The sequence below is a fragment of the Enhydra lutris genome, unplaced genomic scaffold (assembly GCF_002288905.1).
Source record: "Enhydra lutris kenyoni isolate GAN:26980312 unplaced genomic scaffold, ASM228890v2 scaffoldscaffold44, whole genome shotgun sequence".
Taxonomy (NCBI): domain Eukaryota; kingdom Metazoa; phylum Chordata; class Mammalia; order Carnivora; family Mustelidae; genus Enhydra; species Enhydra lutris.
This window is the reverse complement of record NW_019154128.1, coordinates 7,545,652-7,569,748: the sequence shown is the minus strand read 5'-3', so window position 1 is coordinate 7,569,748 and position 24,097 is coordinate 7,545,652. Positions and strand designations below refer to the sequence as shown.

Below are 24,097 nucleotides of genomic sequence, written 5' to 3'. Positions count from 1 at the left end.
CCGCCTCCGCCCCCGCCTCCCGGGTTATCTTTGTCTTGCTGCCTCGCGCTCACTCGCTCAACTCTCGGCGGCGCCGCGGCCCCACGCTCCGGGCCCGTCCTCCAGGCGCGCGGCGCGGGGCGCGGGCGCCGGGGCCTGAGGCGGCGGGCGACGCCCGGGGGCCTGACGGCCGCCCCGCGCCATGGTGTGAGCGCCGCCGCCGCCGCTCCGCGCACGCTCCGTCCGCTCTCCGTGCGCGGCCCGGGCCGGCCGAGAGCAGCGACCAGCCCGCCGCCGCCGCCCCCGGCCTCGCGAGGCGGAGCCCCGGCCGCCCGCTCCCTTGTGAGGAGACGCCGTCGGCGGCCTGGCCTGTGAAGGAAATAAATAGAGAAACAGATATATTTATTGGTACTATTTTGTTTGGTGGCAAAAAGGGAAAATGGCGAACGACTCCCCTGCAAAAAGTCTGGTGGACATCGACCTCTCCTCCCTGCGGGTGAGTGGCCACGACGGGCCTCGCCGCGGGCGCGCCGGGAGCGGGGAGCCGGGACCGCGCCCTGGCCCGCCGGGCGCTCGGGCGCCGCCGCGGGCAGAGCCTCGGGCGCGGCGGCCCCTTTGTCTGCCTGCGTCGGCGTGTGCGGGGCGGCGGGGCGCGACCCTCCGCCGACTCCCCCACTCCGCCGCGCCCGCGCCCCCCGAGCCCCGAGCTCGGGGCGCGGCCTTCGGGCGCTGGGGGACCGCGCGAGACGAAGCCCGCCCAGTTTGCAGTCGCCTTTTCTCTCCAACTGCCCCGCTGTATTTATTCATTGTTGTGCTGCTTTTAAATTCTAACCCCTCCCCTCCTCTTCTCTAGGATCCTGCTGGGATTTTTGAGCTGGTGGAAGTGGTTGGAAATGGCACCTATGGACAAGTCTATAAGGTCGGTGTGAGCCGCCGTCTTTGTTTCCCGTGGCACGTTGAAACTTCTTGTTGGGGGACGAGGAGAAGGGTGATAAACACGCTGCTGACTGGAGGCCACGCCGCTTGGCCAAAGTTGAGAAAGGGGTTTCGCCTTGTAGTCCCTCTGTTTTTAAACAGGAGTTTATATGCAGGCTGGCCTTAGAAGACCTCACTCATTCCTGGCCTTGAGATAAGGCAATAAGCTACATTCTTTGGCGTGCACTTTCCTTAAGTAAAATGGGAAAACATTTTTTCATAAGGCAACCTTAATTCTTTCGTTTTCCCCAATTCTGGCCTTCTGAGTTTGTGTGTGTTAATTAAAATTCAGTATAGACAGGCCTGGCCTGTGATTATGCCAAACCACTGTCTTGGTCTTCTTGAAAATGGTCATCGTGTTGCTTCGTTTTAATGTTTGCCAGGTGCTCAAGGTGAGGAGTTCGGTGTTACCTGGGACTGCTTCCTAACTATCATACATGCTGCTGATAGATACGTACATATTTTGGGGAAGCAGGGAGGGGTGTGTGTTTGGGCAGCAGGAGCAGAAAGAATTACAGCATGAGGATTATAAAATCTGAATTCCAGGAATAACCTGTTTGACAGGTGTGTAATTGAAATAGAGATGAGGGAGAGCAAGGAGTCAAGAGGATGCCCAGATTTCACACCCACCCCAGGCCTGTCTCTTTTTTAACACCCCCCCCCCCCCCCCGGTAAATGAAACTAACAAATCTGGAGACTATGAGTCTGCTCTGAGTAGCTGACACCTGATGTGACTAACAGTGCTGTTCATTCTATTGAGAGCACATTCTAGAGCTTATTAAAGAGCTGTAGGTAATGGAGGCACAGGCCTCGAAGATTTGAAACAATGCTAAATTTCCCCTGTCCTGATTTATTTCTTATTGCTGAACGCTTTCTAAAAGTAATCTTCACTGGGGGTGTTTTCTGGCTGCTCGAATGGGTACAAGGAGCTAGAAAAAAAAAAATGTTATGAAGCAGGGCTTTGTGGTTCACCATGAAGAATTGTCATTGTCTCATTAAAAATGGAGGGAGGGGGTTGGAAACTGACCGTAGACATTTTCTTAGGCCAAATTAAGTGTGGATCCTATTGTCTCTTTTATGCTTAATGAATAGGGTTTATCTGTCCCTTGAACGCCTCTCCCCAGCCCCAACTTCCCCTTGCCTGGGCTGTGTACTGGGCTGTGTACCGGCCTGCGGTCGGAACTTGAGTCAGTATTCTTAGGTGATCTCAAGTGAATTAGCATGTGTTTTGTTGGTTAACTCTTGGGGCTGTGGCCAGATTTTTGAATTTGAAAGGAAGCCCTGTTAACTCAGTGTGCTGGGCTCGACAGAATTTGGAAGCCTTTGGAAAATTTTGGAAAAGATTGTGTTGCAACTCACTAAGTGGCCTGGTAACTGGCTCTAAGGTATTCTCCCCAGCCCCAATGTTTGTTTAAGCCCCAGTCGGTTTTTTTCTAACCCAGTTTTTCTGGCCAGATCTAAGTGGTGAGTGTACTCTCCAAGTGAGTTAGCCAAAGCTTGTTTTTGACCTGGTTACACAGTAGTTGGATTGTTTGTATCTTCCTCTGTCGGCATGGATGGATGGGAAGGGGAGTGAAGTGAACTAGAATCCAACAGTCCATTTTTAAACCGTAAGAAAAAGGAAAGAATGAAACCTGAATGAGCTTTAAGTGGCTTTAAGAGGTGGGAGTTCGTTATGGTAACAGTTTAGGCAGGATCGTTGTTAAATTTTTCCCCCTCTTCATTTCCTTTGGTTCCATCCTCTCCTTCCCCCAAGCTTTTGAAATAGATTTGCTGAGCGGTGCAGTTGGGAAGCATTTGGGATACTGGCAGTGACACAGCTCTCTGACTACAAAGTCTGTATAGTTGAGAAGAAATTCTCAAATTATGCAAACCTAACAAATTAAGAAATCTGTGCAAATGTGGCATACACACACAAAATAGTGCCTGAGATTTTGCTCACCAGCAGTTCTATTTTATTTGGAAAGATCAAGTATATACAAGGAGAGAGGGTAGATCTCCGAATTTAACAGTTAATCAGAACATGACTGATCTGGTTTCATCTATAGCCTTTCTCCATTAGTATTTTAAGGTTAAAGCCTAGATACAAGGTTACCCATAAATACTTCAGTTTGTATCATTTTTGTTTTTTAGATAATCACAGTGCCATTCTGACCCCTAAAAAGTTAATTCCATAGCATCAAATATTAAGTCTTAAGGTTTTCCTAATTTTTCATAGACGCGTTCTTACTATCAGCGATATTTATGAACTGATACTGGGAAGTTCAGTCTTGGTAGTTGGTAGAAATAGGAGAAGCAGTTAATATCTGCATTTGCATCTTCCTTTCAATATCTAATTTCTAAAATGATTTATATTATGCAGAGGAGTTTATTTGGGATTTGTTGGTGTGATTTGCTTGTGGTGGTTTTGGGATTAGATTATTAATACTAGTATTTGTTTATTACTAAACATCCACTAGTGTGAATAGCATCTGAGTTGGGAAAATATTTGTGATAACTTGTTTATAAAGAAGCTTTTTTCTTAATGTAAATTCAGGTAAAATACTTTCAAGCTGAATAACCTGTAGCCCTAATTTGATTCATTGCTCTATCTTTTATTTTCTGTGTTTTCCTATAAACTTTTTATTTTTTAGTGATTGTGGTGGCTTATTTTGAGAATGCTGTATTTCTCTGAGGCAAATGAGTAAAAAGAGGGAGTTTTCTGGGTTTTGTTATGTTTTATGAAAGTGGCTTTTTTGGGGGGTGGTTTATAATTTTCTCTGTGACAAAATTGGTAAATCATCTGGGTATAGTTGAACAGTATATAACTATCTGAAAAAATAGTTGAAGCACAGAGTATGTCCTATTTAGAGAAATTTATTTTTTGCATTAGGTTTCTGAGCGATCACTGGGGAGGATACTCATAAATCAAAACTTAAGAAAAATATTGTGAATTTCAGTTTACAGGGTTTCATGCAGAATACCATCTGTTTATAAAAAAGTATTTATAAGATGATCTTGTGCATGTTAAGTATATTTTAATTATTTTCATCAAAGGGGGACAGTGACTATTTAAAAAACAAAACCACAAAAAATAAGTTTTGTTTTTGTGTTATACTGAGTTTTATTATTTTTAATATTTACTTGACCGTTTTTGTTTTTCCTTGGAGTTACAGTTACCCTGTTATTTTGTATTTTGTGAGCATACAGTGACTGGTGTTCTAAATGTCTTGACTAGGAGAAGGAAAATCCTACATCTGGAAAGGTACTGCAGGTAGTGAGAGGGGAAGTTAGGGAGTTTAGAATCAGCAGGTGCAGTGTCTGGGATGAAGTCTTGCTCAGAGGAATGATGGCAGCCTTTTTGGAGGGTTGAGCATCTTGACCTTGTCTGATCTTGTCTCTGGAGGAAAGGTAGGCTGTAAACCTTGGAAGTTGAGGAGGAGAGTATTCTGGGCCCAAAGATGGTAAGCAGAAGCAACACTGAGAGTTTACTGCTGTTTAGCCATTTAGGGCATGGTGCTAAGGCTGTCCCCCTCATTTACTGAAGAAAGCGGGGAGGGGTGTGTGTGACAGAAAGGCTGAGGGTGACCTTTTTGGGAATGACAGAAGGTGTAAGGAGTAGTGGGCATCTTGGGAGAGATTATTTGCTCATGAGTTAAGGAGGGCTGTCATTCTATGAGCATTGAGAGGTCATTGAAAATTTTGTTGGGTTTGGAGACCCCTGGGAGTAAGAAACCTGATTAGATGATATTAGGGAAAGGAGCAGGTAAGATGGTTGGCCTAGGACAATGGTCCAGAAGAGAGGATGTAAAGGCTGGGACAGGGTAGTAGCAGTGGCAGTAGAGAGGAAGAGTGTTGGGCCGGATTCTTGGGCATTCTGCCTTGGCCTAGGTCAACCTGCTGAAATCAGTCATTCTCTGCAGGTTTTGGTGTGGCCCTTTAAATGGGTACACTGTTTGCCCATTGGATTAGGAGGAGCCTTGGGATCTGTGAAAGTGCTAAAATTACTTTCGATTGCTCAGCAATAAAGTGCTGTATAAATTGTGTGGCTTTTAAAAATCATTAGTCTAACATTTTGGATCAAACACTTAAAACTTTTGTGAGGGTCTTCTCTAAATGTTACCCCTTAAGTGTAGGATCTCTTTTTAACTGGAGGTAAAGACATCCAGTGGGGCAAAATGCATTTTGAGGAACTAAATGTTTTCATTAGAAGGAGGATTGAATTGCCACTGAGTGGCATGTACAGACTTGTTCTGAAACATAGGGCTTCTTCATGCTGGAAGAATTCTGGACTTGGGTAAGGTGGGAGGAAGCCAACCCCCTTGAACATGTATTGGTGTGTAGCTCTCCCAAAAGTTATCAGCCCCAAATTTCCAAAACTTTTCTATTAAATAAAATCACAAAATAAAAGCTTAACAGAAAATTCAGCCACCAGGTAAAATCCTACTCATGGTGGTTTTAGAATTTCTTATTGCCTGAAACTTTTTAATAAATGTTCATTTGCATATCTGCAAATTTGTAGTTTTGCCTTTTTTTCTTAACCAGTTTTGGATATATGTATATTTCTACATATTGAGATAATCCAAAAGTATTATCTGTGGGCACTTTTGGTGCAGTGTGTGTCTTTATAGATTTTGTGGGCTGAGACTAGCAGGGCAAAGACTTTGAAATAATGCATCCCTGAACAGGTGTTCTAATAAGCCAAGGAATAATCATCTAAGGAGTTTTATTCCCAGGGAACTAAAAATATAAACTGGAGATGGATGCTTTAACATTAATTTCATCCATGGTCTTTTATTTTGTTTCTTTATTAGTAAATACTTGGTCATCTGGTTTTGGTCATCTGGTTGTGAACAGCTGCTTAAGCCAAGAGATTACCTACTCTTTAGTGCATCAGATGTTTTCCATCTCTTGAGTTGTTTTAAGTTTATGATGCCTGTGTTTCTCATCATTAGTATTAGTGCTTTCATTTTTCTATATTTAATCATTTTAAAAAATTGTTAGCAATAGGATATTTATTTTTTACTTTATTTTTTTTAATTTTCCCCCCCACCGCTAACAATAGGATATTTAAATAACTGCACGAGTGTACTGCTTTCAGCCCCACTTTGTCCAGACACTGAAGGACAGATGTTGACCAGAGGGCAGCCCTAATATGTGATAACCTGCAAGGCTCACTCTCCGTCATATATATGGCTCTATTACAGACATTGTACCCAAGTGCAGACCCCATGACTGTTGACTGTATTCGAGGCAAGGGCTTATTCCACAGTAAGTTTTTAAAAATCAAACAGTTCTTATTAGAATTTCTGATAATTTGGGAGCACCTGGGTGGCTCAGTGGGTTAAAACCTCTGCCCTCTTGGCTCAGGTCATGATCCCAGAGTCCTGGGATCCAGCCCCGCATAGGCTCTCTGCTCAGCAGGGAGCCTGCTTCTCTTCCTCTCTTTCTGCCTGCCTCTCTGCCTACTTGTGATCTCTGTCTGTCAAATAAATAAACAAATAATTTAAAAAAAAAACTTTCACAGGTAGTGAGTGATCGCAGATCATCTGATTAACTACTTGCAAGTAATTGCTTTGAGTAGTTACTACAAACAGATTTTACATGAATTCAAGTTGGTTTCTTATAATACTGGCCTGAATTTCCAGTGTTAAAGTATTAAAATATGTTTAATATATAATTTGGGACCAATTTATGATCAAGGGTAGAGATTTCTGAGTGTCTATTTAGCTTTTGGAAGATTTCGTCGGCAGTTACTTGGCTTTCATAACATGATCACACCAGAGTTGAATCAAGATAAATATTTTGGACATATGGAGGGATGGCTAGGAGGAGAACAGAGAAGCCCAGGTGATGTATTGCCACTGACCAGTGTGGCATCCATATGGTCTTAGGTTTTATAGTGCTATATGACTGTTCACTGGACAGAATATGATACTCTGTTAGGAGGCTGGTTCAGTAATAAAAGTCCACTGGCATTATTCAGAAGAGAAGTGATGTGGGAGGCACTGAGTTGGGAGGCAGTTTTTTCTATAAGAATTTCAAAAGAAAGGACAGATTGATAAGTTTTAGGATTTTTGGAAACCCTGACATCTGTGTGGCATTATGAGGAACTTAGAACTAGGTTGGGGAGACAGGATGCAAAACGACTAACCATGCAGGGCTTGTTTCATGCCACTTCCAGTTCTCACTGTGCTCTTGTGTAAGCTGGGTCCTGGACACTGTTCAGCATGTTGGATATATGTACAGTGGTGAACGAAACAGGCAGTTTGCTTACCCTCAAGGAACTCAGGAAGGGCAGGGGGATGGACACAAAATGCTAAGCATGTAATATCCACTGTAAATCCAGTAGTCTCTGTCTCCCCAGTTCCTCCGCCCAGCATACTTGAATTCAGACACAGTATATGCACTTGCGCATGAACTGGCTCAGACTTCAAGTGCCCTATTTCAGCCTCAGAGGGCTTCTTTGTCCTGTAAAATACAGTACAAACAAATGACTAGAAAAGTGAAAGAAAGTAGACACACAGAATACCAGCTTCAGTCTTTTTATTATTAGATTGAAAAGCCATAATATTACATTGTTAAATTGCTATAAAAGTTTTTACAATTTTTCTCAGTTTCTGAAATTACCTCCTTGTGTACCGGTAGTCAGCAGACCACACTTTGAGGAGCACTGAACTGGCAGGATTGATTCTGCACTCGGGCTCTTTGTGAGCCATTGGGCTGATCTGTTGCATCAGTAAGCTGGAGAATTGGGGCCATTGTCCAAGCCTAGCAGGTGTTCTCCCACCCTGGAGAAGGAGGGAGCCCAGAGCACATGCTGGCCCACAGCTTGGTGCTTAATTTGCCTTTCAGCCCTGGGGCGTTGTAACTATCTCAGATAGGGCCTGATGCTGACAAATTATCCTATTCAATTTAAATAATGGAGAAAAACCCCACACTTTTACATTATGACTTAAAAAGTTTACTTTCATTTTATGATAAATAGGGCTTTAAGAACCTATCAAAGTTATGAATGCATGTGGTTGCAGCCGAATGATACTGAAGTTCTATCAGACCTTGGAGTTTTCCTGTTCCCAAGAGGACATCTATTTTCAGTTTTTAGTTGCCATCACTGAAGTTTACTTCTGTACTTTTAAATTATTTACTCATGTGGCTCTTTTGATTTATCAGTGTTAAGCGTTTTTGACTTCTTGTAATAGTAGTTAAAGTTGTTGAACTATGGATTTTGAACTTCTGAGTAGTTGAAGATAAGCTCTTAAACTCACCTCTTCCCTTAAATGAATACGTATATCATAATTTTGGGTTAAGATGATAATTGTTTATATTATTGTGACTATGTAAATACCATTTATTTCTGAGCCACACGGTCTAATATGGTTATATTTCCTTTTTAAAACATCCCTTCCCCTTTACATTGACACACTTTTTTCATTTGTTTAGTTTTTTGTATAACTGTGATTACTTTCTTCCCCAAATGCCCTAAGAGATACATCAAATGCCCAGCAAAGTTTAGCCTTTGTCAACAGTTTTTTCCAACACTTAAATATGTCAGATGACTTTTTGTTTCAGATAACCTATTGATTCCACTTTTTTTTTTTTCCTCCCAAGAGGTACACCAGAGCTGGCGAGGTATGGTTGCCCCTTAGACCTGGTGCATATCTGTTCCCTTGGATCATTTCTGTTTCCTGGATATGAGAGTCTTCTTTTTGGATTTGCTATCTTATTTTCTTGAAGCACATCCTCTAGTAGCTTAATAAGAAAGGGTGCATGGCCTGTAAAAGTTTGAAGTCCTTGGATGGCTGAAAATTCTTTATTTTTCTTTTGCATTGTCTTTTTATGTAATCTGGTAGAAAATATTCTAGGTTAAACACCCATTTTTCCCTTGGAATTTTAAGACATTCCTCTTTTGTTTGAGTGTGATCTGTTTTAAACTTCTTTAGAGAAGCTTTTAGGATTTTCTATTTATTCTTGGTGCTGTTAGATTTTATGAGTATCCTTCATTGTCATTCAGTATCCTGAATACTTAATGAATTCTTTATATCCGAAGATGTCCTTTTTTTCCCTTGGAAATATTTTTGTTCTCCCCTCCAACTTCTCTGTTTTCTCCTTCTGGAAGTTCTCTTAGTTACCTCTTCAATTTATTTTCTTATCTTCTCTAGTTTTTTTTTGGGGGGGGGTGGTTCTTTTTGTTCTATTGTTGTGAGATGTCTTTGACTTACACATTTCAATATTTCTCTTGGGCTTTTAACTTTATCATATTTTTAATTTATATGAGCAGCCCTCTTTCATACCTTTTTTTGGTTTTTAACTGGATATATGTCATCTATCAGAGGGTATTGAGTATAGGTTTTTTTGTTAGGTTGATTTTGTTGTTTTCTTGTGCTTCTCAATTTTTTTTCCAGATTTTATTTTTCCTGTTTATTTTGGTCTCTGTTTAATGCTAAAGATTTTCCTTAAGTGCCCGGAGATTCGTGACTGTTTATATTTAAGAGTAAGGCACTAGAAGTGAATTGGATACTCAGTGTGTATGGGCAGGTGGCTGTTGATTGGTAGTACATCAGTGTAGGGAGGGCAGGTGGGGATCAATATGTTCTCATGGATGGGGAACCCCACTTCTTCATACCAGTAGATCTTTTCTTTGGGGTCAGTTTCTTTAAGAAGAGCACTCAGAGGCCTGGCCTTGCCTAGGGTGGCCTATCCATTTGTTTATTGGAGTTCTGGGATTCAGGGTGTAGGAATGAGGCTGGAGCTTCTGCAGTCTGATATCTTAACTTTTCAAGCCTGTGTCCAGCACTATGTCTCACATCCTCTCATCTGGAGCATTTGTCCTTCAGTTTCTTCAGAGACTAAACCTCAGGTTTCTTACAGGTATGGTGTGATGTGAAATAGTCACCAGACTGTGAGATTGAGAAGGAGGTTCTGGGGCATTCAGTCACTAAATACCAGTGCTGTGGATTTTAGCCATATACTTTATACTTCGTGGTATCAGTTGCTTCCAAATGATCTTCTCAGGGCTCTATGGGGGCATATTGTCTCACTTGGTGTCCCGAAGCAGGCACTTCGGTTGTAATGTTTTCCTCTTTGCGAAGTGAATTACCTCTCCTTCCATTTTTAGCTGTCAAAGCCTGATAGAAATGATTTCTGCTGTCATCTCTTCCCCTTTTCTCTTTATTCTTCTGTTTACTTTATTGTCATTTTCATGGGAATTAACCCTTATGACTCATGTGGTCAGTCCACCAGGTTAGAAGTTAACTAGTCATTGTATCTTTGATTTTAAACTTATCTTTGATTTTATTTATTTATTTATGTATTATTTATTTGACAGAGACACAGTGAGAGAGGGAACACAAGCAGGGGGAGTGGGAGAGGGAGGAGCAGGCTTCCCGTGGAGCAGGGAGCCTGGTGCGGGGTTCTATCCCAGTACCCTGGGATCATGACCTGAGCCGAAGGTAGATGCCCAACAACTGAGCCACCCAGGTGCCCTACTTACTTTTGATTTTAAACCTACATTTTACTGAGGTGTTTGCTACTTTTCCTCCAGAAAAACAACAGCAGCAACAACAATATTGAAAACAGTGTCTTAGTGTATGACCTCTGGACTGATAACTTGATTTGGGAGATGCCAGCCCAGGGAGATGATGATGAGGGAAAGCGAGCAAGGTACAGAGCAGTGTATGGTTACATGTATCATGAGGCTTGCTGCTTGCTGCTGCTTGAATAAGCTTTGAAGAGAAATGAAAGTTTGTTCAGTGGGTTTGTTTGGGTTTTTTTTTTAGAGTTTTTTGAAATACATTTTAATGTGTCATGAAATTCACCCATTTCAAGCTTACATTTCAGTGGTTTTTAGTAAATTTGTGTGGTGGTGCAACTATCACCATAGGTCAGTGTTAGGATACTTTCATATCCCAGCAGGATTCCTCATACACATTTACAGTTAATCCCTATTGTAGCCCAGAGCCCCATCAACCATTTATCTGTTTTCTGCCTCTATAAATTTGCCTTTTTTGAACATTTCATATAAATGGAATCATACATTGTATAGTCTCTGAAGTCTGTTTACTTTTACTTTGCATAATGCTCTTGAGGTTCATCCATGCTGCTACATATGGTAATTTGTTCCTTTTTATTGCTGAATAGTTTTCCAGTATGTGGACAATGCTGTGTTTTGTCTATCTGTTCACCAGTTGATGGGTCTTGTTGGGGTTTCTAGTTTCTGGCTGTTGTGAGTATTGCATTCAGCTGGTGTTTTGGCCTGGCACTCTGGACTTGTTCAGAAGAGCTATGCAATGGGATTGCACCTTGGAGCTTTATGTAGAATGGGGTAGGGATTTACCTGCCTGGGTCTTCCCATTTCTCAGCAATATAGCCAAACACCTCCTATGACCCTGTGTGTCTGTCTGCTTCCCTGAAGCCTGTACCTTCCCCACTCTCATTATTAGTCATCCCTGGGTTTAAGTCATTTCTTTAAACATGAGTACAGTTTCTTATCTCTGTAAAGACAAGCTGTTCACTATCAGTGAGGTCATTGGTAACAAGAACCAGGCTAAACCAGTTTTTCCTTCTCACTGTTTTTTGGGGGGATTCCAGTGTGCAATAGCCAGCCCATTTGCCATGTGATATTAAAGACAGGAGTGTTCTTTTATCCTGGGCAGAAGCTATTGACTCACCATGATTTAAAAAACAAAACAAAACAGAATCTATTATATTTGGCCAGAGGATGTATACCAAGTTAAATATAAGTGATTTGTTATGGGAGAATATGAGTAATCATGTGATTTGTTTCAAGTGTATCTTTTAGAGTAGTTTTTTCATTTTTATTCTGAATACTTTTATGATATCTTCTATTAAAATTAAATTTAATAATGTATACTTTTTGGAAATTCTTGTGCTTAGGGCTTTCATTCTTATCTGATTATGATAGTAACAGAATACTGTTGACTATCAGACCCTTCCCCCCCTCTTTCCATCAGGTGTTCTGAGACTCTCTGTATGTAACGGCTATGTAGTTTTATGATTATTCTGTTTTGAGATCTCAGGTTAAAGACTGAATATTACCTGAGTCAGGGCTGTACATCCCAGGGACATATAGTTTATTATTAGGGATCCCAGGTTAGGCTCTCAGTATTACCTCAGGTTGAGGATGTGCATTCAAGTGACGCACAGTTCATTCATCTGCTAGGGCATGCCTTAATTCCAGGGTCTTTCCTCTTTGAACTTCGCATATTGGAGCATTTCTCTTCTCTCTATGTACATACAGTCTTTCATCCATTCTTGTTGCTCCTTCCCTTAATTCGCAGGGAATTAGGAATCCATTCCTGTTGCTCCTTCCCTTAATTACTTTTTACCCTTCAGTGATTTGAGGGCTCAGTATCTGTTTGTGTTTCATTGCGTATAGATAATTTTGAGCCTGCTCTGCTAGTCATGATTCCTTTCAGTCATTCATTACTGAAGTACTTAACGCATAGAGGGTATGTGCCAGGCACCATGTGGGGCTTGCTCACTGGTAACAGTGAGCAAGGAGAGCAGTTAGTCAGCTTATGTTCTTGTAGAGCGCATAGCAGGCAAGCAGTTTTAAGAGGATGATATTGCAGATAAGGGAAGAGCAGGGCCTATGGGAGTATATAGCTAAGCTGGATCTGATAAAGTAGATACGGTTATATATACAATGAAACTTTTGATTTAAATTCAGATTCTCTGGGTGAGGCATAGATGGGTGAGGAGCAAAGAACAGTGGGCTTGTTTTGCCATGGAGCTTATGATTCATCATCTTGGTTAATAAAACTTTGATTCAAGATAGGAAGGGGTGTGTTTCATTGATCATGGTAATTGCTGGCCCCTTTTAGTTTGCCTTGAGCCACCTGTCTCTTGGGAGGCCTTGTATTGTATATCTGTATATCTGCTGCTATTTTTGATTTTCATTATTGTTTTGCATCTCCTGTATCAGTTAGGGGTTATTAGCTTATCCGTTTAACACCCTCAACATCCCTGGAAGAGAGGTAGATGGAGAGGGAGCTCTCATCAGACCTCAGAGTGTCCTGTGAGCAGCATCTGGAATAATATCCAGAATATTTGGTGAACGGATGGCCCAGAGTAGGCCACATTGTGCCCTATACCATACACGTAGGAGAGACTACTTTATTCAGCTCCTGGTCCTCCCCTTGATCTTAGGGCTGGAAGCAACCTCTGTAAAATAGGAATGATGGTGTGCAGCTTTGTGATAATTCCCTTTTTGCTGCTTTCTTTTGGAATAATTGAGTGTTTTATGATTCCATTTTCTGGTTTATTAGCTATAACTTCTATTTGTATTGTTTTATAGGTTACTTTAAGGTTTGTAGTGCACACTTCTCAGCTGTCACAGTTTACCTTCAAGTGATAGGTACTTCATGTATAGTGTAGGAACATTATAGTAGTATCACTTTCATTCTCCTTTCTGGCCGCATAGTACTTTTATTACACATTTTACTTTTTTATATGTTACAAGTCTTAAAATATGTTTGTGTTATTTTTTTTAAATAGCTGTCTTTTAAAAATACATAAATAGTAAGGATAAAACCCTTATACTTGTACCCAGGTGGTTAGCATTTCTGGTACTCTTCATTCCTTGTGTAGATCCATATTTCTCTCGGTAACATTTTCTTCTGTCCGAAGGATGTTGTTTTTTTTTTTTTTTTTTTTTTTTTTTTGTATTACAGGTTTGTTGGTGATGAATTCTTTCAGGTTTGTTTGTCTGAAAACTTTTGGAAGATGTTTTTACTCTATATAGAATTCTAGGTTGCTCTTTTTTTTTTTCCCTCTTTCAGTATTTGAGAAATGTTACTCCATAGTTCACTCACTTTCATTGTTTCTATTGAAAAATCTGCTGTCCCTATTGTGTTCCTTTGTGAATATATTATACATGCCATTTTTTTTCTGGTTTTTAAGATTTTTCCCTTTACCCCTGGTTTTGAGCAGTTTGATGGTGATGTGTCTTGGTGTACTTCACATTTCTCGTGGCTGTGGTTTGTGAATTTCTTAGATCAGTGGGTTTGGAGGTTTCATCAAATTTGGAAAATCTTTGGCTAGTATTTCTTCAATTTTGTTTTGTTTTGTTTTCCACCTCCCTTCTCTCTTCTTAGGTTTGGGAACTCCCATTACATGTTTACTAGTCCACTTGAAAATTGTGTCACAGCTCACTGATGCATTTTCTTTTTTCCTTTTTGGGCTTCATTTTGGCTAGTTTTTTCTGCTGTGCTGTTAAGTTTTCTTCTTCAATGTTGATTCTGCCATTAATTTCATCCAGTGTATTTTTCATCTCAGACTTGGTATTTTTCATCTTGAGAAGATTTGGGTCTTTAAAAAATATTTTCTAGGTTGCTACTTAACTTTTCAAATATATGGAATACAGTTATAATACCTTTTTAAATATCCTTCTCTGTAATTCTAATATATGTCAGTATTGAATTAGTTTCAATAGATTTTTTTCTCATTTTCGTTATGTGTTTCTGTCTGATAACCTTCGAGTGGATGCCAGACATTATAAATTTTACCCTGTTGGGTGCTGGTATTTTTGTATTCCTATAAGGTATCCTTGAGCTCTTCCCTGGGAGTGCATTTAAATTACATGGAAATAATTTGGTCCTTTTGTGTCTTGCTTTTAGGATTTTTGTTAAGGAGTTCTGGAACAGTGGTTGGTCGAGTGCTAATTATGCTCCACTGCTTAGGCAAGACCTTTCTGATACTCTGCTTAATTCCCCATGATATATGAGTTTTTCAATTTATTAGTGGAAACAGGTACTTTTCCCATCACTGTGTGAGTACCTGCATTGTTCCTTCTGATCCTTTTGAAAAGTTTTTTTTCCCTCCCAGCCTTGGGTTGTTTTCTTAAGATCAGATTCAGTTGATTATAACTTGGCTGCATATGTAGGGATCCCTCTGTAGAGCTTGGGAGTTCTCTCTTTTTTTTTTTTTTTTTTTTTTTTTTTGTTTGGCTCTTTTTTTGGGGGCCCCCTTTTGGAGTTTGGGGTTTTTCTTTTTTTTTTTTTTTTTTTTTTTTTGTGCAGCTCTTTTCTCTTGTACCCTCACCTCCATGTTATATGCATTGGCACTTCATTTCTTTTTATTGCAGAGTAATATTCCATTGTATAAATATACTACATTTTATCTCTTAATCAGTTGATGGGCATGTGGATTGTTTTTACTTTTGGGCTTTTAGGAATAATGCTGCTATGAACATTTTTGTACAGATTTTTGTGTAGACTTTTTATTTCTCTTGGGTATATATCTGGGAGTAGAATTACTTGGTGCTATGAACTGTTTAAACTTTAGAGGACCTGCTACACTATTTTCCAAAGCAACTGTAATATTTTATATTCCCACCAGCAGTGTTTAAAGGTTTCAGTTTCTTCAATTCCTTTCCAATACTTGTAATTATCTGTGTTTTTGTTTGTAGCCATTGTAGTGATACCTCATTTTGGTGGTTTTATTTTTTTTATTTTTAATTTATTTTTATTTATTTCTTTTCAGCATAACAATTCATTGTTTATGCACCACACCCAGTGCTCCATGCAATACATGCCCTCCATAATACCCACCACCTGGCTCCCCCAACCTCCCACCCCCTGCCTCTTCAAAACCCTCAGATTGTTTTTCAGAGTCCATAGTTTCTCATGGTTCATCTCCCCTTCCAATTTCCCTCAACTCCCTTCTCCTCTCCATCTCCCCTTGTCCTCCATGGTGTTATGCTCCACAAGTAAGTGAAACCATATGATAATTGACTCTCTCTGCTTGACTTATTTCACTCAGCAAAATCTCTTCCAGTCCCATCCATGTTGATACAAAAGCTGGGTATTCATCCTTTCTGGTGGAGGCAGAATACTCCATAGTGTATATGGACCACATCTTTCTTATCCCTTCATTATTTTGGTGGTTTTAATGTGCATTTCTCTGATGAGTAAGGATATACAGGATCTTTTCATGTGCTTGTTCACCATGTGAATTTCTTTTTTGGAGAAATGGTTATTCAGATCCTTTGCACATTTTAAAATTGTGTTATTATTATTTTAATATTTAAGTTTTAAGAGTTTTTTAAATGTATTCTGGGTAAAAGTCCTTTGACAGATATATGGCTTGCAGAATTTTCCTCCCATTTTTTGGGTTGACTTTTTCCTTTCTTGATGTTCTCCTTTGAAGCACAATAGTTCTTAATTTTGAGTAAGTCCGATTTGTCTTTTTTTTTGCTTGTGCTTTTGGTGTCATATCTTAAGAAACCACTGCTTAAGCCAAGGTTATGAAGATATACTTTTGTGTTTTCTTTTAAGCTTTATAGTTTTAGCTTTTATATTTTCGTTCTTTGATCTGTTTTGAATTGAATTTTGTACATGTTGAGAAGCAGGGATACAATTTCATGCATTTGCATGAATGTACGGTTATGCCAGCACCATTTGTTGAAAGGACTGTTCTTTTCCCATTCGTTTTTTTGGAACACTTCTTGAAAACTGGTAGACTTTAATTGGAGGGTTTCTGAACTCTTTGAAATTTCTGGACTCTTATTTCTATTCTATTGATCTCTTTGTTTATCCTATACTAGTACCACACTGTCTTGATTACTGTAGCTTTGTAGTAAGTTTTGAAATTGGGAAGTGAATCCTCCAGCTTTGCTCTTCAAACATACCTATTGATTTTGCTAACTTTTTACTAATCATTGACCCGTAGCACATACTTGGAAGGAGGAGCCTTTTTTCATGATTGCCAGACATTTTGTGAATTGGAACTTACTCCTGTCATGATTAAAAACTTTAATGTTTTGCAGACTAAGATCTGTTCATACATATGTCTATTATCATACAGATAGTAGGATTCCATACTCCAAAACATATTTGTGAGAGAGCATATAGAGATGCTCCTGAATCGTCTTACTTCTGCAAATGCATTGAGGAATAATCTGATGATGGTTCTTCCAGAATCTTAATGACCCTATAAATTAAATACTGTATAGCACAAAAGAGGAAAAAATAAAAAATCTAAGGAACCAAGCCAAGATATCTAGATGTAAAATCTACCTAGATTATCTTACCATTTCTTACAAAAATTTCACTGTAAAAAGTTTATTCCAGAATATATGCAAATTATGTATCTAGGTAACATACCTAACATTTGTCAGGAAAGTATAGGGAAATAGTGTTTCTTAAGGAAGACTCTGATCCTGAACCACTAAGAAATAGTAGTTTGCCTTGAACTTCAGTGATTGATTAATCAGAAATTTCTGTGAAACCAAAATCTTTATTATGCTTAAAATATTTCACCTAAGAAGAAAAATATGTGTTGCTAACCAGATATTCCAATATGACAATGATAAATGGAAAAGTTCTTATCTCCCATCACCCTGTCCCACCAAAAGTAACAAATACTCAAGGAGCTTTCCATTTAAGTTGTAGTCCTGAAACTCAGCTGACCTTGTGGTAAGAGCAGGTTGTTTAATATCTTTAAGAACCTCCCTCATACAATACAGATAAGTGTCAGGTCCAAGCCAGAGCATTCCTTCACGCAACAGTGGTGACTTTAAGGCACTTTGGATATTTGATAGTGCTGTATAAATGCTGAATTATCAAGTTTTGTCAGGTATAATTTAACATTAATTGTTATTATACTCTCAAAACATGGTTTCCATTTAACTTTTTCAACTGCTTGTTTATAAATATTAGCAAAAGAGGAACTACCCACTACCCAGAACACAGATTTCATCCGGGCAACCTGTTCAGACTAAATAACAGGGAAGGAAGATTTTGCTAAAATACACTTCCTCTGCTTGTGTAGAAACCTTTGTTGAGAAATGATCTTTAACTCTGAGAAAATTATGCCATCTCTGTGCAACATATTTATAGTTAAGAAAGCAGCAAGAAAGCCCTTCTCCCCTAAAAAGTATAGGAAATGTGTTCTATAGCTATCTTATAACTAATCATAAGGGCTCATCTTTGCTTTCATCAGCAAACTATGGGAAAACTATCCTTCTGTGAAGTTCAACACTGGTATCAACCAAGCCCTAATAAAAATGGGAATTAAAACTCCTTTTTAGAACATTTGCGGAATTCATTTGAACATTCTGATAATTACTTCCAATGCGTGTTCATTGACTGTGAGGGCTGGAGGGAGGCTTGAAGTTATTTAGTCCAAACTTTGGTAAAAAAATGGATCTAAAAGGTACCTGGGGGTCTTAGTTGTTAAGTGTCTGCCTTCAGCTCAGGTCACGATCCCGGAGTTCTGGGATCTAGACTTGCATCAGACTCCCTGCTCTGTGGGAAGCCTGTTCTCCCTCTTCCACTCCCGCTGCTTGTATTCCCTCTCTTGCTGTGTCTTTCTCTGTCAAAAATAATAAATAAATAAATGAAATCCTTAAAAAAAAAAATGGATTTAAGATTTATTCTAAAGAGGCTGTAGAGGTCACAGATCCATTAGTCACAGAAATGGGATGGAAACCTAACTTCTTCTTGTTAAAAATAAATTCAGAAAATTGCTTGCCACATAACATTTCTTCCATGAATTCCTCAATAATTTTTCATTTTTCAGGGAATGTGGTAAAAATATGAGGCCATAAGAACTACAAGAACAGATGTATGTGAACACCATACGTGTATTTGCTTGAGCTGCCATAGCAAAATACCACAGATTGGGTGGCCTAAACAATAGAAATTTATTTTTTCACAGTTTTAGTGTCTAGAAGTCTATGATCAAGGTGTCCATAGGTTTGGTTTCTCCTGAGGCCTCTTGCCTAGGTTTGCAGATGGCTGCCATATTGCTGTGTTCTTATATGGTCTCTCCTCTGCATGTGTGCATTCCTGGTGTCACTTTGTGTCCAAATTTCCTTGTCTTGTAAGGCTACCAGTTGACTCTTAATAGCCCCATTTTAACCTCATCACCTCTTGAAAGGTTTGGTCTCTAAATACAGCCACATTCTGAGGCGTGATGGTGTTGGGGGGGAAGGGATTAGGGCTTCAACATACAAGTTTTGGGGGTGGGGTGGGGGGATGACACAATTCAGTTATAACAATACTATAATGTGTTTTTTTTTTCCACAGTAAAGACACAAAAAACAAATGATGTAAAGTAGTAATGTTTTATTAACTAGTAAATTAAGACTTTATTTTTATAAGCTAAAATTCCATGTGTTCTTCTCAGATATACATATAGTGTATTTATTAAACACAGAAATACTACAGAGACTCTATTCTAGATGGTGGAGGTACAGATTAGCAAAAAAGACAATCTGTGTTTTCATGGGTTTAAGAAGACAAAAAATATATCAGGTGGTGATAAATCAATGCCTTTTTCAGTTGGCCTTTGCTGGGTAACAAATCGTCCCCAAAACGTGGTGGCTTAAAACAACCATCATTTTATTTGCTTGTGATTCTGTGGGTCAGCGCTTTGGACTGGGGCCGGGCTCTGCATGGTATTCTTTGGCTGGTCTCCCCTAGGGCCCCTCAGGCACCTGCAGTCACCTGTCAGCTCACCTGGAGCTGCACAGTGAAGATGGGCTGGCAAACATTTTAAGCACCCTGTTGTTTTCTTTGATCACTGTTTTCTCTGTCATGTCTCACTTATGTCTCTTCTTCCATTCTTCAATAGGGAATATTAAAAAGGTTTTGGATATTGTGGAAGATTCCATTTTGGGGACTTGAGATGGAGATATAATGCTGACCTTTTAAAATATAATCATTTTTATTGTTTTTTAAAGATTTTAAGTAATCTCTACACCCATCGTGGAGCTCGAACTTACAACCTGAGATCCAGACTTGCATGCTCTATCTACTGAGCCAGCGAAGCACCCCTAAAATATCTTTAGCTTACAAAAAATGCCTCATCGCCTTTAATTGCAGTGTTACCACATGTCCTGTTTTACAGTAGGAGTTAGGATTTTTCATCCATTTACTTGGATAGGCTGACAATAGCAAAATGATAAGTCAAAGTTTGCTTTGGGTTTAGGGTTCAAATGCCTCAATTCCTGTATGGCAATGCTAGACCTGCTTTTCTTAGCTCAACAGGAAGTAGAGTAGGGCTTGGACCAGAGGAAGTCATGCATACCCAGCTTGCAGTTTGTGGGCTTCTCACTGTTGGTTAGGAGAGTAAGTGAAGTTTATTTCCTTCCCAAAAATCTTGATTATGAAGAGGAAATGAGATCTGTCTACAGGTAAACTGACCAGATTGTCTCTGCTGCTTATGTATTAGAAGATAGAATTTGAAGATGAGTTCCAGTTCTTAGGACAAATAAAGGAAACAGTGGGATTGAGGTTGAAGTGTCTGAATTATGTTAACTCTTAATTTTTGTGTGTGTGTGTAGAGAAAAGAACAAGCTCCTGGCATGAATTATTGGTTACTTCTAAAATTCATAGCTTTCTCTTACTAGAGGAAAAGTTGGCATAGGCTCCATAATGGGGCCATTTTTTAATTTCAGTCAGTTGGACATATGGGGAACAAATGTCTGGGGTATGCCATAGGCAGTGCACAGGCCTTTTGTTTGAGAGCTGAGGGTGTTTCCACAGTGATTTTGGTGGGTTTAGAAAAGAACCAAGATATGCTGAGCTCAGTGAGGACTCATTTAGCCTTTGGTAATGTTGTTATATAAATTCATGAAAATGGAGAGGCGAAGACTCAGAAAAAATGCTGACATGGGAGGTTGGACTGACCTGTGAGAGATTTGGAACCCACATGCTGTAATTGTGTAAGTGAAGAGAGGGGGACACCTTGACAAAGTGTTAAAAAAAAAATAGTTATCTTAAGTTCTGACAGATCTTTTAAATAAATTTCCTCATTTTTATCTTTATTTTATGTCTACATAGGGAGGTTAAGTAATTTGCCTATACTCACATAGGTAGTAAGCAGTGGAGAAACCAGATTTTAAGGCCTTTCAAGTCTTGACTTGTAAGTTTAGCACTGACCCATTTGCCAAACTGTTTCCCAGGATATTGACAAGTTGAGTTGATGGGCAGGATGTTTCCAGCTAGAGAGAAGGTAGGAGGGTTTGGAACCATGGGTGACTGTGGGAAGAGGGAGGGAGAGTAAGTTAGGGTGGAGTTAAGCCGCAAAGGAGGGCAGATGTTGCCAGCCCTGAACTTTTCCTTTTCTCCCCTTGTTTTTCTGTCCCTGGTTCAGTGCTTCTCAAACTTGAATGCTCACTTGAGTCTGCTGAGGAGTTTGTTAAAGTGCAGGTTGCGATTCACCAGGTCTGGGGTAGGGCCTGAGATTATACATTTCTAATTTACTCCCAGATGGTGCTAAAGTAATTTTACACTTTGAATGCTAAGGACTTAGGCAAAAAAATAAATAAATAAATAAATAAATAAATAAATAAATAAATAAATTAGAGCAGGAATTGTTGGTAGTTAGCAGCTGATTTAAGACATTTCATTGGAACACAGCTGTAAGAGTGGCTTATTTGGGCTAGGATTATGTCTTATCTGTGTGTTGTATTTGTCTTGTGTAGCTGTATGTTTAAAACTGGTGATTTTGTGAATGGGCCGTAACTTGAAGTTGGGATTGTAGGCTCTCTAGGAATCATGGGATGTTTATGTCGGGGAGGCATAGCGGTTTTGTAGCCTTACCCCTTAGGTTACAGATGAATAGTGAGGGAGTTTTGGTCTGGTCAGGACTTAGGTTCACAGAGGTCGGGGTGAGGGGGCTCCTCTGCCCTCACCCTCAAGTGCTTGCTTTCTGGGTGGCAGACAGTGCAGTGAAGTGCTACCCCTCCCACTCTGGTGATTTAGTGACATGACAAAAGTCAAAATAAGAAACTGGCTATGATTCTCATATTCCATTCAGTTTTTAGAGCATTTCCTGGCACAAAATGAGTGTCTCAGAGAGTGAATGAGTGAGTGAATAAAGGAATGAGCCAGGGTTTCTGGGTGAGGTGGTCGCAGAGTAGGTCAGAGGCGGAGGGTGGTATCTGAGCCGTGGCAGTAAGTTTCTAGTGAAAATAGTCATCTGACTCCTCTGTGGTATTGTGGGGAATATTGCAGACCCAGAGGCAGTTCTTTCAGACAACAGCTGTGTTTTGAGTCAAGAGAAGAAAAATGGGCAGGTGTAAATATAATCAGGTGGATAATTTGGGAAGACTTCTAGGCATGCTCTTTGGTTTGTGATTATATGCTCTCTCTTGTGTCTGAGAAAACAGGCAGTAGAAAGTGTCATTGTCACTTTCTCTGTCACATTGTCACTGTCATTCAGAAGACTGATCATGAAAATAAGGAAGTTCTAAAAGGGGGACTGGTGGATGGAAAGGAGGAAGAACTTGAAGATGTCAAGTACTGCTGAACGGCAAGAAAAAAATCTGAGCAGAGATGTGTATGTCACAGTGGTGCTTCAGTGTATGTCTTGGGTTGGGTGGGGAATAGTGGGTAAGGTCTGTGATTCTCCTGGGGAAGGCTTGGAATCAGACTGGTTCTGAAAAGAACTTCAGAGAGCCTCAAATTCAACCTCAAGGACCCAGAGAGGTGGAGGGAGCAAATGGCTCAAGATATTTATCAGCTGTATAGTAAACTGCCAAAGGGACTTCACATTTTTCCCTGAAATGACTTGATACTGTAGCTTTCTCTCATCTTATTTTTTAAAAATACGCTTTTATTACGTGCCTGTTATGTGCGGGCACTGTAATAAACATTTTTCTTTTTATCATTTTCCTTTGATTTTTAGCTTGTGCTTTCTGAAAATTCAGATATATTCAGGCTGATTAATTCAGTAATTTTTGCTGAATACTTTGTCTATCTTAGGCTTCAGTTTGGAAAGCAGACAAAGTTTTTTCTGAAACTGGTTTTGGCAGAATTGGTATTTTGCAGTTTGTTGTGTTGCATCAGGCTGTTTTTTGGAGAATATTTTTAATACTTGATTTTTCTATGTGTCACATTAATAAAAACCACATTTTATAATTTGTCCTTTAAAGGAAGTATACTTGAGCTGAGTTGCCATTAGCACTACTCATAGGAGCTTTACCAGCATGAATTCAGATCTCAGTCATTTAAAAAGTACAGAAGTAACATTCCCATTTTACAAATACATCTTTAAAATTTAAAGGTGTAAAATTAAAATTTAAAGGAAAAAAAATTTTCTGCTGTAGAGCATGTCAGTAGGCCCTGAGGTTAAAAAAAGAGTAAAACCTAGAAATTGTCAGTATTTCATGGGAGACATTGATAGAAAGGTAATCCCCTAAAATAGCCTGGAGAATCCTAAATCTACTTCTGAATGGCTTCGAAGAGGTGTATTGTTTTCCTCTAGACCAGGGTAAAAAGGCCATTTTGAGAGAGGAGGTGGCCCAGACTTTGTGAATTTAGGGGGTAGCTGATGGGTGGGGAAGGAAGGCCCCAAGAGATAATATCTATGGGAAATGTATTTGAGTAGTGTGTTAAGGATAGGAGTGGTATATTGCTTTTTGTTTTGTGGTAATTCCTACAGAATATGAGTTTTCCTAAAGCTGTAGTAATGCTTTCCTTCAGTTCCCTAGCAAATGCCTGACAGGCAGAGTTCCTCTCTCATCTTCTCCTCTTCCTTAACCAGTAAAAGTCAGCAAGACAGTAGGCTCACTTTTGGCTGACTGCAACTTCTCTGGCTAGTTTTATTTCCTAACTCCCACTGTACTGCCTCAACAGAGGTCCTTCTGAGCACCTTCTTGTGGTTTTGAAATCCTGACTCAGGTTTATAGCACAGAAACAGTAATAGTGGGAAATCTGAAGCCATAGGCAGGAGGTTCTCCACCCTGAATGTACCTTGGAATCAGTGGGGAGCTTGTAAGCCTCACCTAAACCAGTGAGTCCTAGCCTTGCATGCGTATCTCAGTCATTTAGGAAGCTGAAAAAAATAACTGCTGAAACACCAGAGTCTCAGAATTGATTGTATTAGGGTGTCACCTGCATGGTGGAATTTTAAAAAGCTCTATACCTTGTTCTAATGTGCATTCATACTTATAAACAGCTTGGTCAATACTTGTCTAGAATTGGTAGACTTCTGCCCTGTGGCTCTGCTAGGGATTGAATTTGAAAGTCCTTTGCCTCTTTTCTTCTTACTTTTGCTCCCTCTACCCTCTTTTTTTTTTTTTTTTTTTAAGATTTATTTATTTGAGAGAGAGAGAGAGTGTGAGCATGTGAGCAGGTGGAAGGGCAGCGGGAGAGGGTCTTAAAGCACATTCCCCACTGAGTGCAGAGGC

At 39.8% G+C, this 24,097-nt stretch overlaps 1 protein-coding gene across 13 annotated transcripts in view; it reads left to right on the top strand.

Moving 5' to 3' along the window:
* The first annotated feature begins 226 nt into the window (after window positions 1–226).
* Window positions 227–24,097, top strand: part of LOC111155964 (mitogen-activated protein kinase kinase kinase kinase 4) — a 188,677-nt gene continuing 164,806 nt past the window's right edge. For 7 of the 13 annotated variants that reach the window (XM_022516456.1, XM_022516453.1, XM_022516455.1 and 4 more), the window contains exons 1-2: window positions 228–475; window positions 833–898. In XM_022516456.1, coding sequence (XP_022372164.1) covers window positions 419–475; window positions 833–898 — 123 coding nt within the window. In that variant the 5' untranslated portion in view covers window positions 228–418. Of the gene's footprint in view, window positions 476–832; window positions 899–24,097 lie in introns of all 13 variants that reach the window. The other 6 variants (XM_022516452.1, XM_022516447.1, XM_022516449.1 and 3 more) reach the window with 1 other exon arrangement.